We start from the raw sequence: 15,618 nt of genomic DNA, 5'->3' as shown, positions 1-15,618 counted from the left end.
AATCCAAAGCTTGGAGTTTTGATTTAATAAAGTAACAGGTTTACGTGTTGTGGTGACAGTCTGGAGCCTGTTGACAAATAGACCGGCGGCAGGAAAAAACCTTTCAGATGCCACAGATGTCCCGTGAATGTTGAGATAACGGGAAGCATGTTTAATTTGCTTTCCAGCAGCCAGGATTATTATCAAAAATGGTATAAATGTGTCCAAGCTAAACAGAAATAAATCTGATCTAATATACCCACTTAAATAAAATAAAAATTTCAAAAACGAAGGCAGGGAAACAACCGGTTGTGCCCTTTTCTTCTTCCCAAAGCACACAGGCTGGTCATGCTAAGCATCCATGAGATAAATGTATGTAAAGGATAAATTAATGGCTGGCACCGAAATTCCCTTGCACTAGCGCCGCTATTAGCTTTGCTGAGCCGTACATTTAAAACAAAGAACTTGGGCTCGAGCAAGGCTGCCAGTGGCACTCCGTTTGGAGGAGTGAAGCCCTGACAAAATTGGGGACTCAAATCATCCTGAACAGTGACTCATTACTCTGTATTTTAACTCAAGCCACATTCTTGTCTTCCTGCTAGGAGACTGACCTTTCACAACACATTCTTCCTTAATACCTAATTCACACAAATATGCTGTTTAATTAGCCCCCTCCATGGTAAACCGTGTTTCGTGACAATACTGTAGCCCTGCAGGACCACTGCACCAGACACCGCAAGGGGCTTCAATTCATCACAGCTCACATCTGCAGGGGGCGTAGGGCAAACCATTGAATATCTGTACATCTCAATGAAGGATGATACCACACGACCATCAGTTCAACACAACAGAGACCCCATGGAAAGAGGCTTTGGAATCTGCTGGGATACTCTGAAGCCTCTGTAAGCAGATGAGTGACACTTTTTGAATGCTGAGCCTCACAGTCACTTTAAGACTACTAAATCGAATCAGAACTTTAAAGATTTAGCCTAGTCTGATTCATTTATTCATTCATTAATTAATCAATAACTGTCAATGGAGAAATGTTATACTTTAACTTAAGATCACATACTCTATAAAACCATGACAGATCTAGTATTATCTATACTATAATAAAGCATGTTAATACTAAAGATCAAACGAACAAGTGTAAGAAGGGCACCATCAAGGTGACCTGACCCAGGAATCTGTATTAATTTGGTTAACCAAGATGAAAGTGAATGTTAAAGTAAAATTGTTGGAAAGGTACAATAAGGTCTCAAAATATAGATAAAAGACTTTTTTTTTATACATTGTATAAAATTATAAAAACCTTTAACGACAAAGATAAAGTTTGTAATAAAAGTTTAAATGCAAATGTAAAGTGTGTTGAAATCAGTGGACAGAAGGAAGGACATCAGTTCACAATGACTAACAGGAAGGTCGCATTCAAAGATTATGGGCTCACATTTTGCATTACAGCAAACCGACAGGATCTCAACTACATAAGACCTTTAATGGGATGATGTTTTGTTTAATAAAATAAGGTTAATCATATCCACACGCACCTTACTAAGTGGCCAAAAGTCCAATTATTAAAATAACTTGATGATATCAACGCAGTGTCATAAATCCTTATGAAAAAAACGAATATCTTTAATCCACAAATCTGCACATTTCTTAATTTAACTAGGCACTTAACATTCAGATTCACATTTGCAATGACAAAATGTGCATTCAAGCAATGTTTAAAAAAAGAATTTGAAAGAAAGATATGGAGGGTATGTAAGAGATTAGATATATTTTCCACATTTAACAACTAAATCTTACTTTGCGTGGGACAGGAGAAAACAGCCAACAAAAGAAATAAAGAGAAGAGGCAAGACTTCAAAACCTCTGGTGCTTGAGTTTTTTCTGTAAAGCATCACAAAGGCTGACAGGGGATGTTTTGTGACCATTAAACTGCTGTGTTGTTAATGTGGTTTGGTCTTTTGGATCCAAGGTTTTAATTATACGGTTCTTCCTTGACTTATGGTGCGAGAAATCAATAAAGGTTTTTTAAACACTACTAGACTAGAAGTTCTGACTGATGAGTCAAGAATGACTTCTGTTCTGCTGACAAATCCTGATTTAAAGAGGAAGATCCGCTGATTTAATAATGGAAAGTAACATTTATTCATGTTGCATTACATTTTTCTTTAAATCTGTGACACATCAAATATTTTGTTTAATTCAAACTGTGATATTTCTGCACATCATTCAAATATCATCCTCCTCACCTTCTCATTACAATATCAAGTCAAAACAAAACCATAACTGATTTGTTTAAGCAAAGCATTCCACTCAGAACATCAGTCTGCTACCGACAGCCTGTGGTATAAGCTAAAGCCTCCAGATTTGAGGACAAAACAAGAATCTGCAGACACAGAAATCAAATTTGTTTCAGTACACGATGACTGTTTGTCCAAGCTGCTCATTCAACTCTGAATGTCTTTGAGTTTGCATACTAAATTCTTTTTTGTTTACAAAAGATTACTGGCAAGACTCAAACTCTGCGGTTGCATAATATTAAAAAGAAATTGCTTCTGCAGTACTGTAATTATGAATAACTCGCAATGCGAGTGAAACCAAATGTGTGACTTAAGTAGATGCTTTTCAAAAAGTAGCTGATTCAGTCAGCTGGATGGACATAAATAAATCAGACTTTTATCAGACATAACTAGTGAATAGCTGGAAGATTTGGAGGACAACTTTTTTTAACTAGACATCGACAACAAGACAGAAATGATTATTAAATGCATCCAACGCAAAGTACTTAAATTTTTTTTTTAGGAAAGTAAGTTCAATTGCACCTGGGTGAAAGATTAAAGTCATAGCTCACCACAAAATAAGACATTTTCATCATTTTTTTCCACCCTCGTGTCCTGTCTTCCGCAGAACACCAAAGATAATATTTTGAAGAATGTTGTTAACTGGCACCCATTGACTTGCATTGGTTTTGTGTCCATACAATAGAAGTGAATGGGTGCCAGCAGTTTTCTGTGGAAGAAAGAAAGTTCTAGAAAACAGGGTGAGTGAATGATGACAGCATTTTCTTTTTTGGGTGAATTATCACTTTTAATATAGCACATAATAGTTACACTTTTTAGTTTTTCTAATCTAGCGTCAACAAAATTAACTGCATATATTGAAAAAACTAAACTCTTTTAATGGCTATTCTGCATTACAACGAGTCATTGGTGGCGTCACACGTCGGTGAGGTTGGCAAACCAAGCAGGAATGCACGCATCATCTTCCTCACGTGACTTTTTAACCAATTCTCACAACATTCATCACTAATAGCGACATCATTCTTGAAGAGAGAGACTTCAAAAGCCTCTCTACTGGTAATGTATTGGGTTCTGTTGGTGGATGTTATATTTGGTGAATAGGCACCAATAGGATACCGTTAAATCATTCTGGAATGAGGTGTAAATCACAAATTGCGTAACAGTTTTTGGTTGCTATTGGTTCAATAAACACCTAACCTCGTTTACACTCACCGCAAAGAAATTACAATTCTGTCATCATTTACTCATCCTCAGGTTGTTCTGCAAACACAAAGGAAGATATTTGGAAGAATGTCCATACATTTCTTACCCCCCTTAACTACTATAGAAGGGAAAAGGAATACTATTGGACTCAATGGGGCTGACATTCCTCCAAATATCTTCCTTTGTGCCTAGCAGAACAAAGAAAGCAGGCGTAAATGATCATTTTGGGTGAACTATCTCTTTGAAACCAATCCTTGTGTCGAAACAAGCGAAAAGCAAGTGATATAGAGCATCATCGGCATCCACGTGCCCACCGTCGCTGTCAGTTCCTTCAGGATGAGAAAGTAGCACATCTCTGAAGAGACAACCTGATAGCACGTGTTCCTTTAAAAAGGCCGTATTTCTTATCATATGTCACTCGCCAGTAGTGACGTTCACCATTCATACATCATTCAAAATGGTTAGAAAGTGATCGGTGTAACAGCACTTCCCAGCATTCATTGGTCAGATCTCGAACATGTACCTCGCATCTCTTGAACTGGAATCTTGGAGTGCCAATAGGATGCGGATGAGACATTTTGTAGCGTTACGCTACTCGGTCAGATATTACGACCGTTATATCGTTACGATATATACTTGGAACGACATGTACAGCACGTGCGTGATAAAATGCGTTATATAGCCTACCTTTCCCGGAAGAAAATGCGTCCTTATTTTCTAGTTTCCCCTTTTGATTTGATCTCGGCGAACCTGAGAGCAGCGTCCTTCTTATCGCGGCTGAAAGTCAACAAAGAAACAGCGACTTTCCCCGATCAGAGAGGTTGAACGAGTCGCATGCTTTCAACCGGAAAGCGATAGATAAGATGAGCAGAAGAAGGCAAGTGTCGGGTTATGTTGCTGTTATATAGCCCAGACATGGAGAGACACGGGGCACTGTGGCATTTCAACGCATGCTCATAACAAACTCTGACGTTACTACGCGCTTAAGTCACTCCCTTACGTTGACCCTCGGCCAATGGGATTGTTCGCAAGCGATGACGCAACACTCCAGTCGTCTCTTGTACCTGCCCGGTGTTTCCATTAGCCCGATCGCAACCTCCCTCACACGCCCCCATCTGTCCCTCGGGAATGTTGTATATTTATGTAAATATTAACAAAATAAGAATTGCAAAATGAAAATGTTATATTATATCTCACTAGACTCTCTTTTCCCGTTTAACTGTAAAAATGGCGCGTCTCGTCGCGCTCTTCAGCGCAACCTGGCGGTTTACAGCGCGTAAAGCATCGTTACTTAATCGACCTACATTTCAAACCGCATTACGAAATAGGACAAATTATTTAACTTAAGATTTTTTAACATTTGTCATTGCATAGATACACATCTTTATGTTTTGCCCAATTGTAATACAATTTTAGTGTTAAAACACATTTTGCAATACCTAAGCAAACATAGAAGTCCATGTCAAATCACCACTAAACTATTTTCCGGACACCGGACAGGACTAGCCTAACTGCAAATTAAGCATAACCATGTGAAAAGATTGTCGTCAATAATAGATTGATAAAATATATTTTAGTGTCAAATGTTACTAAAAACAACACACAACAGGTAGCAACCCAAACTCTGCTTATCAGAGAGTTAGTAAATGCAATGTAAACAACATATGCTCTGTCGTGCAATAATCATTTTGTTGCATTTATGTTTTTATTGAGTTATAAACAAACACATCAAATCTCAATGAATTTCTGAACTGTTAAGTGACGTGTACCTCGCTTTTATTACTCTATACCGCCCCCTAACGGTGAATGAATGAAGGATGCGAGATGTTTGGTAACAGTTGTATCCGGTTTCATAAGTCGTCCTTGCTTGATATATTTTATATGGTCACATCTCTCTTTAATATATAATTTATGGAGTTTATTTCTAGCAAATATGGTGTCTTGTTATTGTTGTGGAAGGTTCGGTTTGGACCGAAAACATATTTAGGAAATATAAAATATTGTGTTATTAGTCTGGTATGAATACTATAGAAATGTTTGTTTTCTGCTATTTAGAAAGCTAAGTAAACAAGCATGGGTGTATAAACACTTCAATAACAGTTTTACCTGAATATGTTTTCATGTTCAGTAGAAGCTGCATATGTTGCAGCATTTGAAATATAAACATAAATGGTGATGGAGGAATAATAGTTTTATTCCAAATGTGTGTGATGGCCAGATATGACCATACTATAGGCTACATATCACTGATGGTCTCGGTTCTTTTGGTCTTTTGTTGTTTATGCGAGATGTGAGCTTGTGTATGTATCATCCCTAATTTAACATCTGCAACCGAGGCTATATATGGCGTACGTCAATAAATGTATTGTATTTCTGCTCCGAATAAATGGACAAGTGATGTTACTTCTGGAAATAGCAGCAGGTGAGAGATGGGCTATTCGCTGATGAGAATCTTAGCTTTCAGGGTAGGTAAACTAAACCAAATAAGAGATTATTGTCTGCTCTGTCATCTTGGTTGCTTAAGACCTCAATGACCTTAATCAGAAGATCGGTTGTGCTAATTGATGGATGTAGGTTAGTAAGTTTATGGGCCTCACACAGAACTGAAAGATTTTCACATCTTCGTCATATATCATGTATATGTGAAGTGGGAAAAAAAAGAGGAGAAGGAGCAGAGAAGGGGGAGGAGGAAAAGAAAATGGGAGAGGTCAGGGTGTGAAGTAATGAGTCCATTACTTTGTCAGACACCCAAACAAACAAAACAGCGTCATCTCGGGATGAATCATCAGAGCATGCTTAGGCTTGCATAAACACTGACCATAAATAAAACGCAGATTCATGTTCTTCAAAGTCACATGCAAGATGAATTGTGTGATGGGTTGCAAAACCGATCACGAGACTCTTACAAAAAAACATGTTTCAATTTGTTAGTTACATTACATTAGTTAAAATGACTAAAATGTGTCTTTTAAGGTATAAATTCGCTCATAGCATTTAATATCACCCAGGATAACCCTTGTTTTTACATCTACAGTTGCAAAAGAATGATCACAACCAGAATTGATTATTACATGACCATACAGACATAATAACTTATTTCGATTTTTAAACCAGAAGATCTTAAATGCATTACATATATGCTTAGACGCTAATAAAATGTAGAGGAGACTTTATTTTTGATTTACTTAAAAATGTCAAATGTTGAAAAATTGTATTGTTTTATTTTACAAGCATTAAAAGGGTTTTATAAATGAGGACGTCCCATGTCACCAAAGGAAGTGGACCCACACACACATTAAAAGAAACTCAGCTTTCATCAATAGTAGTGCATTTTTTATTCATTTGATCTACAATAAACTGTATCTGTTCCAACCAAATAAACACTCAATAAATAAATAAGGGCTTTAACGATTGCTACAAAAACGGCAACTAAACCAAAAACAGACTTTTACTCACCTGTATAATTTAGTTTCTTCCTCTGCGGGTGGGTCATACAATACTGAAATTGCCCACCGGTCTTAATAATTGACGTGAAAATGATACAAAGAGGATGTCATGTGCGCACAAATTTACAACAACTGCACATCACTGTATTCCTGAGAATGCAATGATCATGGAAGAGTAAGTTGATTTCCAACCGTGCATACTTTACTTCACAAAATAACGAAATATAACTTTTACGGGCATAACTAACAAAATATAAAGATAAACCAAGCCTCTCATATATTTATCTCAGCTAAATACAGTATCAAAATCCACATTATTTATTTAAATGATAAAATAAGCAAAACACGTTATTAACTTGGGCATTTCACGCCCAAACCCTGCATTGCACTTGACACACTGCTTGACAAATAAATACATTCCCGAACATAAAACACATAACCAGTCCGATTTAAAGCAGACTAAAATGCCTATATTTTAAATATACACCTTTTATATACCTCATTGCTGTGCAAGAATCAAATGTGACCAAACAAATCATTCTGGTCCCACTGATATGTGCAATACAAGTTTGAGCAGAACTTAAAAACACTGGTACACTAGTTCACTTCACACATACAGCTTCTTTAGCTTGCTTACAGTCTTTTGTGGGACCTACTGGCTTACAAGGAAGAAAATGTACAACTTTGTCAGTCTCCATGCAAGAAATCACTAATATCTCACACATCTGGACAGGCATGCTTGTTTTTTTCTGTTATCATCACATTTATTTTGTTAATTTGAGTGTATTCTCTGGCATCTCTGCTGTTCATTTTCGTGTGCTTCAAATTGTTATCAGTGCTAAAGGATCCATTCGGTCCATTATAATCCACAGTTACCGTACTTCCCTTTTACGGCAACTATGTTATTTGGAAGGTTGAGATTGAGTCATTTCCTTTATTCACAAAGCAAAGCAGAAGAAAGCAGTCCAGGGTGGAGATGGTTTTCATACGTATGTTGAAGACTCCATTGGAATCCATAAACCAGTAATACAAAACTTGGCCTTGCAACTTCATTTCCTCATTTTGATCCAAAATTTCCACCAAACGCCAGTATTTGACAACAGGAAGATCCCAGCCATTCAGTCTATCTTTTTAAAAGTAGTCCTGCTGTGAAGAAAAATCGGTGAGCCCGTACTGCAGTAGGCTACGTGGTCTATAAGATTCTATGGAGTGCAGCAGGCAGGAGAATAGTGCTACAGAACAAGACAGAGTGACTGCTGTGCTAGTTTGGTATATAGACAGTGATTTGGGACATCAGGTTTCTTTTTTAGCTTAGATTCACCCACAATCTATATCACATTTTCAAAGAGCTGCATGGAGTTCATGATGTTTTCGTCCTGGAAGGCAAAAGATAACAAACCAGAATGACTATTTTTAATAAACTGCATTAATAGGTTAGTCTGTCCCAGAGTTCTCACGTCTCATAACATTCAATCTCAGTATTGATGTCCCATTACTAATGTCACACAACTCCCCACACAGTGAAAAATTGTGAAACTACACTGAAAGCTACATGGCTTCAGAACAGGGGTTCTCAGCCTTTTTGACTCCAAGGCCCCCCGTTATAAACAATGATATTCAAGGGTCCGCTTCCCATATTTCTATCAAATAAAATATTTTAGAACTTAAACTTAAAATAAATGTGTTCATAATAAAAAGAGCCAAATAATAAGACATATCTTGGTTTAAGTTTTTTTAAATGTTTGTTAGTGCTAATATTGTCTTTATTTTAAATTAATGGTCATCTTGAAGTTCCCTTGGAAATCAGCCTTGGTCCCCTTCTGGGCCACAGCCCCCCTTGTTGAGAACTTCTGCTTTTGAGCACTTGAAATAAAGGCATGGTATGGTTCCGTTAATAACCTTTAATATCCTTTTTCTGTTTCACAAAAGGTTCTTTGTAAAGTAAAAGGTTCTTTGGACTATTAAAAAAAGTTCAAGTCCCCATTATAGAAAAAAGCACTTTGGAAATTTAAAGTCCAGTTTCCATTCTATTTTATTTTTCTTATATTGTTTATTGGAATACGTTCTTTGAATAAAAGCAAACAGAAACTTACTTTCTGACAGGTCTCAATGAACTCCTCAATAGTGACGACACCGTCTCGATTCCTGTCCATTTTCTATAAGAGAATGAAAAATGAGCTGAAATTTGTGAACATTGAGTATAATTGGTGTCCTTCTGAAACCTCGGGTGCCCAAATTCACAGTTTTTCAGGAAATCAAAACACTGTACTTTTTAAATGATAATATACTTCGTTGTTATAACTTGACAAGCACATTTTAATCCTTTTTATTGGTTAGATATTTGACAAACATAAAGAACGACTAACAATAATGGTTCACGGTAAATAATAAAACCTAAATATATGGTTTCAGAAGGAGAGCGGTGAAATATTTTCCGCTTCAATGTGTGAACTGCATCCTACTGGTACCTGGAAGAACTTCTCCACGTGTTCAGATGGGGCATCATCTCTCACACTGGGGTAGGTGTACCTGCCCATCATGTCGTAGATTGACTTCATGATTAATAGCATCTCCTACAACACGCAGACACAAATCCATTTGGTGAATAGTAAAAGTGATCATCAAAACAAAAAGGTTAAGTAAGCACCTCCTTAGTGATGTATCCATCTTTGTTGATGTCGTAAAGGTTGAAAGCCCAGTTGAGCTTTTCCGTGACAGTACCTCTCAGTAGCACTGACAGACCGATCACAAAGTCCTGCAGCACCGACAGAGATCAGACAGTGATGAAAAGGAACAACTGAAGGGTGATGTTAAAAACAACTGAGATTCTCACCTCAAAGCGAATCGAGCCATTTCTGTCAAGGTCAAATGCGTTAAACAGGAAATGGGCGTATGTGGTTGCATCTGAGGGTACGATAAAGAGAAGGTAGCATCCTAAAATTAGTTCCTGATGGAGGTTATGGACAACATTTAGTGATCATGTGTATTATGGAATCTGCTGTACCCCCTTGAGGAAAGAACTGAGAGTAGATGGTCTTGAAAGTTTCTTCATCGACCAAACCGCTTGGGCACTCCTGAAATGGAAAGACATGGATATCTAATTAAACATCTAATTAAACAGATAATAGACTAATTCTCTCTGTGCCACATCAGCAGCTGGTGAAGATTTAAATAAGTGCAATGTGCTACTTTGCTTTGAGGAGAAAACTCTGCCCTATATACTGTAATACATAGTACATACTTGTATAAATGTAACAGGGCAACTTTTCATGTCATTGTTAAATAACAAAATGTTGCCTCGAGGTGAAGGATTTGAAATATTACAAAAATCGTAGCCTGTTTAGACCAGGTGAGTCCCTACACGTATACACTATTTTAGGCTGGTCCACATTAACATTCTGTCATCACTCACAATGAGTTTTCCATGATGTCAGCCTCTCGTTGTAAAAAATAAGATGTTTTTTAACACACAATATATACACTTTCAAATTCAAAGGTTGAAGTATATTTAAGATGACTTTATATGTATATGTTTTAAGTATACTAATATCTATCAGCTATATACTTGTAAATGTACTTTTTCAACCAATCTGGCTCATAAAGGTATACTTTATGTATACTTTACGTGTAACAGTAAACTTTTACTACAAGACTAGCTTTTCTGTTTGTATACTGCAACTATATTACAAGCACACTTACCTGTATATTGACATTAAAGTAGTTAAATACTTTTAGCACGAGTATTGTTTAGTTTATGAAGTAAGACTTTAAAGTATACTCTTAGTAAACTAGCGAACTAGTGAAAGTAGTGAAAAAAAAGAGTAAACACGCCATATTTTGAAATGAAATAAGCATTTAGGTTGAGGTATACTAACAGTATACTTCAACTGTGTATAGGCCAAATATACTTTACTGTCAGTTTATGTCAAGAATACTTTTAATAATTGTAATTATAAGTGTCTGAGAAGTAGAGAGAAAGTAGAGTGCTTTTAAAGTTTAAAATAAGAATACTAATAGCACACTTGAATCATATATTTTTAGTAACTGTAGTTTAGCAATGACAATGTTTTAGTTCATAAAACAGCACATGACACTTGCAGAGGCACAGCTTAGAGAGCTTTGACTCTCTGTCAGATTATGTTCAATGTAGCAGCCCAGAGAAACAACCGCTATAGTGAGGTATGTACAGTATGTGCTGTATATAACTGGTTCAGGCATACACTTTTGGTTCATCAAATAGTGTGAATCTGGGTTGGCTCACTATGGAAAACATGCCTTCAAAGACTTACTTTAGAGGAGGGACAATATCAAAACCATTTCTGACATCTGAAGTTTGGGTTTTTCGTGTTTTTTTGTGATGAGAGGCTCTTTGGCCGTTGTGTGGTTCAACCCAATTCACATTCAAATGAAGACTCTTCAGATTCATTACCAAACGCATCTTTTCTGCATCCATCAAGTTTGACCAGCAAGATTGACTAACATTTACATGAATGCATTTGGCGGACGCTTTTATCCAAAGCGACTTACATTGCATTGTCCTATACATTTATACATAGCTATGTGCAATCCCCTGGGATCCATCCCACAGCCTTGCATTGTTAACACAATGCTCTTACCCCTGAGCTACAGGAAAGCTATCACATTTAACTAACCCAGAGCCACCTTTAGTAGACTCTTACGTTTTTGAAGCCCCTGTACAGGGACTGCAACTCCTTCTTGGTGAATTTGGTCTGAGACTGCAGCTGTTCCAGACCCTCAGGCTGGTGTCGCACCGTGGACAGCTCGAGGTCACTGTCACTGCTGTCTGTCGGAGAGAAAGAGGAAAAAAGAGGAGGAAAAGAAAAAAGCAAAGGAGAGAGGGAGAGAATGGAGAGTTGGGAAGGGAGAATGTGGGATGTAGGACATGATGGGGTGAGAGAGCATCGAAAAGAGGAAGACAGTGCGTGGAGAAACAGAGAGAAAAGAAAGGAAGTGAAAGCAAGAGAGTTAGCATAAAAATGGAAACCAGGCAGTAGGGGAAAATGAGAGAGAGGTGGTTTGGTTTGGATTGATAGACGGGGAACACTTTCTTTAACAATGTGATTGAACGTATGTAGCATTTTCATGTCCAGTATCTCTTTTTAGGGCCTGTCATTCCAATTCACACATGTGATCGCACATGTATATGTGGGCCTTTAGTTTTTTAATGAGGCTGAAGTCCCTGTGCATTGATCATCTATAGTACTACAAAAGCTATTATTATTAGAATTATCAATCATTAAACTAAGATTTAGTGCATTTTGTACATAATGTAATTCAAAAGTACAACAACAGTAACTGGATGAAATAATTTTATCAAAATGTGATAAGATATCAGCTATTGCAGTCAGCAATCACATGATAAAGAACTCTATCAAAAGAACAAAGATACAGATACAGAAGAGAAAACTAAACTAGACAGGTGCTTTGACTCACCGTCTTTGCACAAACAAACAAACAAACCGAGGGTGAAACAGGGTGGCACATGAAGGACAGAGAGGGTTGGAGAAAGCGAGAAGAGGAAAAAAGAGAAGATAGTCAAGTCAAAATGTGCTAAATTACAAAAGATTAAAATAGAATGATGGTTAATGAAACAATGACTGTGTGTGATACATGTCAAATACTTCTGTGCGGCCTATAGGTGAAAGGACATATAGTATTGGATGAAGCCATTTTACAAAACCTTATTATAGATTTGTAATATCCCTCACTAGAAAATATTACAGATACAACATACAGTATACCCTGCTGTCGACCGTAGAACATATTTGGACTCAACCCTTAGTTTTTGTTTGTTTATTTTGTTTGGTCGACATCATTTTATGGTAAAAACCTTCTGAGGCAATCGAGAGTCTATGGCATTATATTTTTCATTAGATCATATTTTACAATATTTATTAAAGATTAAGTTTATATCAAACAATTGTAAAATATATACATATATAATATATATAAGAAGGGTTTGGTTACAAAATGAGATTTAAAATATTTTTTTCCCCCCAAAATTAATACCAATTAAACTGCAGCTGGTTTGTTTTGATTTGAGCCATAAGAAATACAGCTAACTATCACAATAAAAACATGTTAACATTTAAAAAAAACATGATATTAGTTATAAGTTATGAGTTATCTCATTTCGGAAACAAACTCTCAGAAAACAAAGAAGTCCATCTTTAAGCATGTCAAATAAAGACGGAGTTTCCCTGAACTGAATCTTCGAACTTCTGTTCATTTTCTCGATCTCTTTCTTCCTCTCTCACCTGTCTCAGTTATATCTATGAGCCCGAGCAGATGCATGAGTTTCAGAAACATTAAGACCAGGCAGACGATGCCCACCGTCTGTAAACCTTCTGTTTCCCATCTCACACTCATCCTCACACACTCTTCCTCAACGCTCTTTCAACTAAAAAACTCCCGCAACTGATCTTCGCGGTCAGTTCCCTCCGTAACAGAAGAAGCTTCATAAATTCAATATAAGTATCCTGTAAAAAGTATCCCACGAGGGAAAAGGATGGGGAGATGTCCTCTTGTGATAAACATCCATTCGACTCCAAAGAGGCAATAAAACCGGGGGAAACGAATGTAGCCAGTCTTGCACCTGAACGCTTTGCCTTCATGACACAATATAGTACTGATGTCATCTAATATTTGCCTTGTATCCAAAATGAGTCTAGATGGCTGCTTTCTTCTTTCTCGCTTCTCTTCCTCTCACATCTATTTAATCTTTGGCTCGTAATTGTCAGAGGGAATTGAGGAAAAACTCTCACCTCGTATATGATCGTATGAAACACCCTCGAGGGAAAAGTTTGTCCCAGTTACTGTAGATTTAAACGGAAACCCATTTAGCCTTCAACTTTATCTTTGGACAATAAAAACTAAATATTTAGAAGAATTTCACACACTAAAGTTCACACAGCAGAGCTTTACATTTTGAATGAATGGTAGGCCTATATAAATCTTTGTGCTCAAAAATTGTTTTTATCAGGTGTGATATTTAAGTTCAAGGAATTTTAAGGTTGTTACCATAGTTGGAATAGCACTCTGAAGCTCACATGTACACACATTCACACTTGAGTTCTTCTACTATAGATCTTGTCACAGAGAAACTACAAGACATAAATTCTAAACCCTTAATCTTGAGAAACTAGATGTAAGCAACAGCAATAACACTAATGTTATTGAAAAGTTATATGAAAAGTCAGGATTTGGTTTTATTTGTTCACTAAGAGGTCCAAAGCACTTCAGAGGTCAAAAGCATTTCACACCAAATTGAAAATTCACTCATTATTTGCTCACCCTCATGTCATTTCAAACCTGTATGACTTTCTTTCTTCTGCAGAAGACAAAAGAAGATATTTTGATGAACTTTGGTAACTAAACAACATTGACCTTTATTGACTCCCATTGTGTGGACACAAAACCACTGAGACATTTCTCAAAACATATTCTTTTGTGTTCCACATAAGAAAGGTTCATAAACAAGCTTTGAACAACATTAGAGTGAAATAAATAATGACATTTTTTTTCGTTGTATGAACTTTCACTGTAAGTGAAAAATATTTAAACACAACTAACATCGCCCTCTGGTGGTTGATGCTTAACTCATCAAAGGCACCGCAGACTGTTTGCACAAAACAAAGAGTAGCTGAAACACGCAAGTTGAATAAATAAGGGTTGATGGATCATATTCCCCTTCATGTTACTCTGACTGAAACTGAATCTCCCCGTATCGATCTTTATACACGCTCCTCTTCAAAAGTAATACTTTACCATCTCTGATTACATATTAGATTCGCACAGCCAGAAATCCAATCACAAACCCAAAATAAACTTCACTCTCCTGACACACAGAGCGCAGGAATAGATCTAGTAATGTTGTTAGACTAATAATAGAGTCCTGGTGACGTCATCTGTTGGGTGGTCTGGCTTGTGGGCCAATACTGGAAAAAGATTGATGTATAGATTACAGCAGGTACACGGACCCTTTTGGAGGATGATGTGTTTATTTCAATCTGTTGAATTGTTGTTGTATTGCATCTTGTACCTTTACACTGAATACTTGTATTGTATTTGACCTTTGGTTTTGATTCTTGGAATTGGAGGCACTCAAAATGATCAAAATGATAAATTACTGTTGTAATGTATAGTACTACTAATAATAATAATGTGAGGTCATATTGAACTGTGGTAGTTTATCCAGTGCAGCCAGCATTTGAACCATGAAAGGTTCAATGACAGGTGCTTGAATTAACCTGTAGTTTGGTGTTAAACTGCAAATAATTGAGTGCTTTGAACCAATGGCCCTCGGAGATTACTTGTCAATGACAGTCGAAAGGCACACGCACGCACGCACGCACGCACGCACGCACACACACACACACACACACATAATAATATAAAGAACATTGTATCAATTGTAAGCAATAATCTAAAATAATGCTATACACATGTAGCATATTTACTGTAATACTCAATATGCCTGTGTAGTTTGAAGTGATGACATAAATATATACAGTAATAACATTAACCTCTATACACTGTAAACATTTCCAACCATTCTAGGTTCACACAAAGTCATAATTTATTGACCCTCCTGTCATTAAAAACCTGTATATGACTCTTTATTCTTTGGAACACAAGATATTCTGAAAAATGTTTTGTGT

General features: G+C 36.8%; 2 protein-coding genes across 10 annotated transcripts in view; both read right to left on the bottom strand.

The window, feature by feature from the left end:
• slc23a2 (solute carrier family 23 member 2) overlaps nt 1-4,459 on the bottom strand; it is a 28,584-nt gene extending 24,125 nt beyond the window's left edge. The window contains exon 1 of the mRNA XM_079467922.1: nt 4,179-4,459. The gene's annotated coding sequence lies outside the window, so the exon portion shown is untranslated. The remainder of the gene's footprint in view (nt 1-4,178) is intronic.
• Nucleotides 4,460-6,805: 2,346 nt separating this feature from the next.
• kcnip3a (Kv channel interacting protein 3a, calsenilin) overlaps nt 6,806-15,618 on the bottom strand; it is a 48,608-nt gene continuing 39,795 nt past the window's right edge. For 6 of the 9 annotated variants that reach the window (XM_079467441.1, XM_079467439.1, XM_079467442.1 and 3 more), the window contains 7 exons: nt 11,617-11,741; nt 9,942-10,011; nt 9,771-9,841; nt 9,585-9,692; nt 9,406-9,510; nt 9,031-9,093; nt 6,806-8,313 (listed from right to left, as the gene is read on the bottom strand). In XM_079467441.1, the coding sequence (XP_079323567.1) occupies nt 8,266-8,313; nt 9,031-9,093; nt 9,406-9,510; nt 9,585-9,692; nt 9,771-9,841; nt 9,942-10,011; nt 11,617-11,741 (590 nt within the window). In that variant the 3' untranslated portion in view covers nt 6,806-8,265. Of the gene's footprint in view, nt 8,314-8,421; nt 8,801-9,030; nt 9,094-9,405; nt 9,511-9,584; nt 9,693-9,770; nt 9,842-9,941; nt 10,012-11,616; nt 12,395-15,618 lie in introns of those variants that run through there. The other 3 variants (XM_079467440.1, XM_079467438.1, XM_079467437.1) reach the window with 2 other exon arrangements.

Source organism: Barbatula barbatula, assembly GCF_947034865.1.
Source record: "Barbatula barbatula genome assembly, chromosome: 11".
Taxonomy (NCBI): Eukaryota; Metazoa; Chordata; class Actinopteri; order Cypriniformes; family Nemacheilidae; genus Barbatula; species Barbatula barbatula.
Note: the sequence above shows the minus strand (reverse complement) of the source record. Positions and strands in the feature narration are given on the sequence as shown.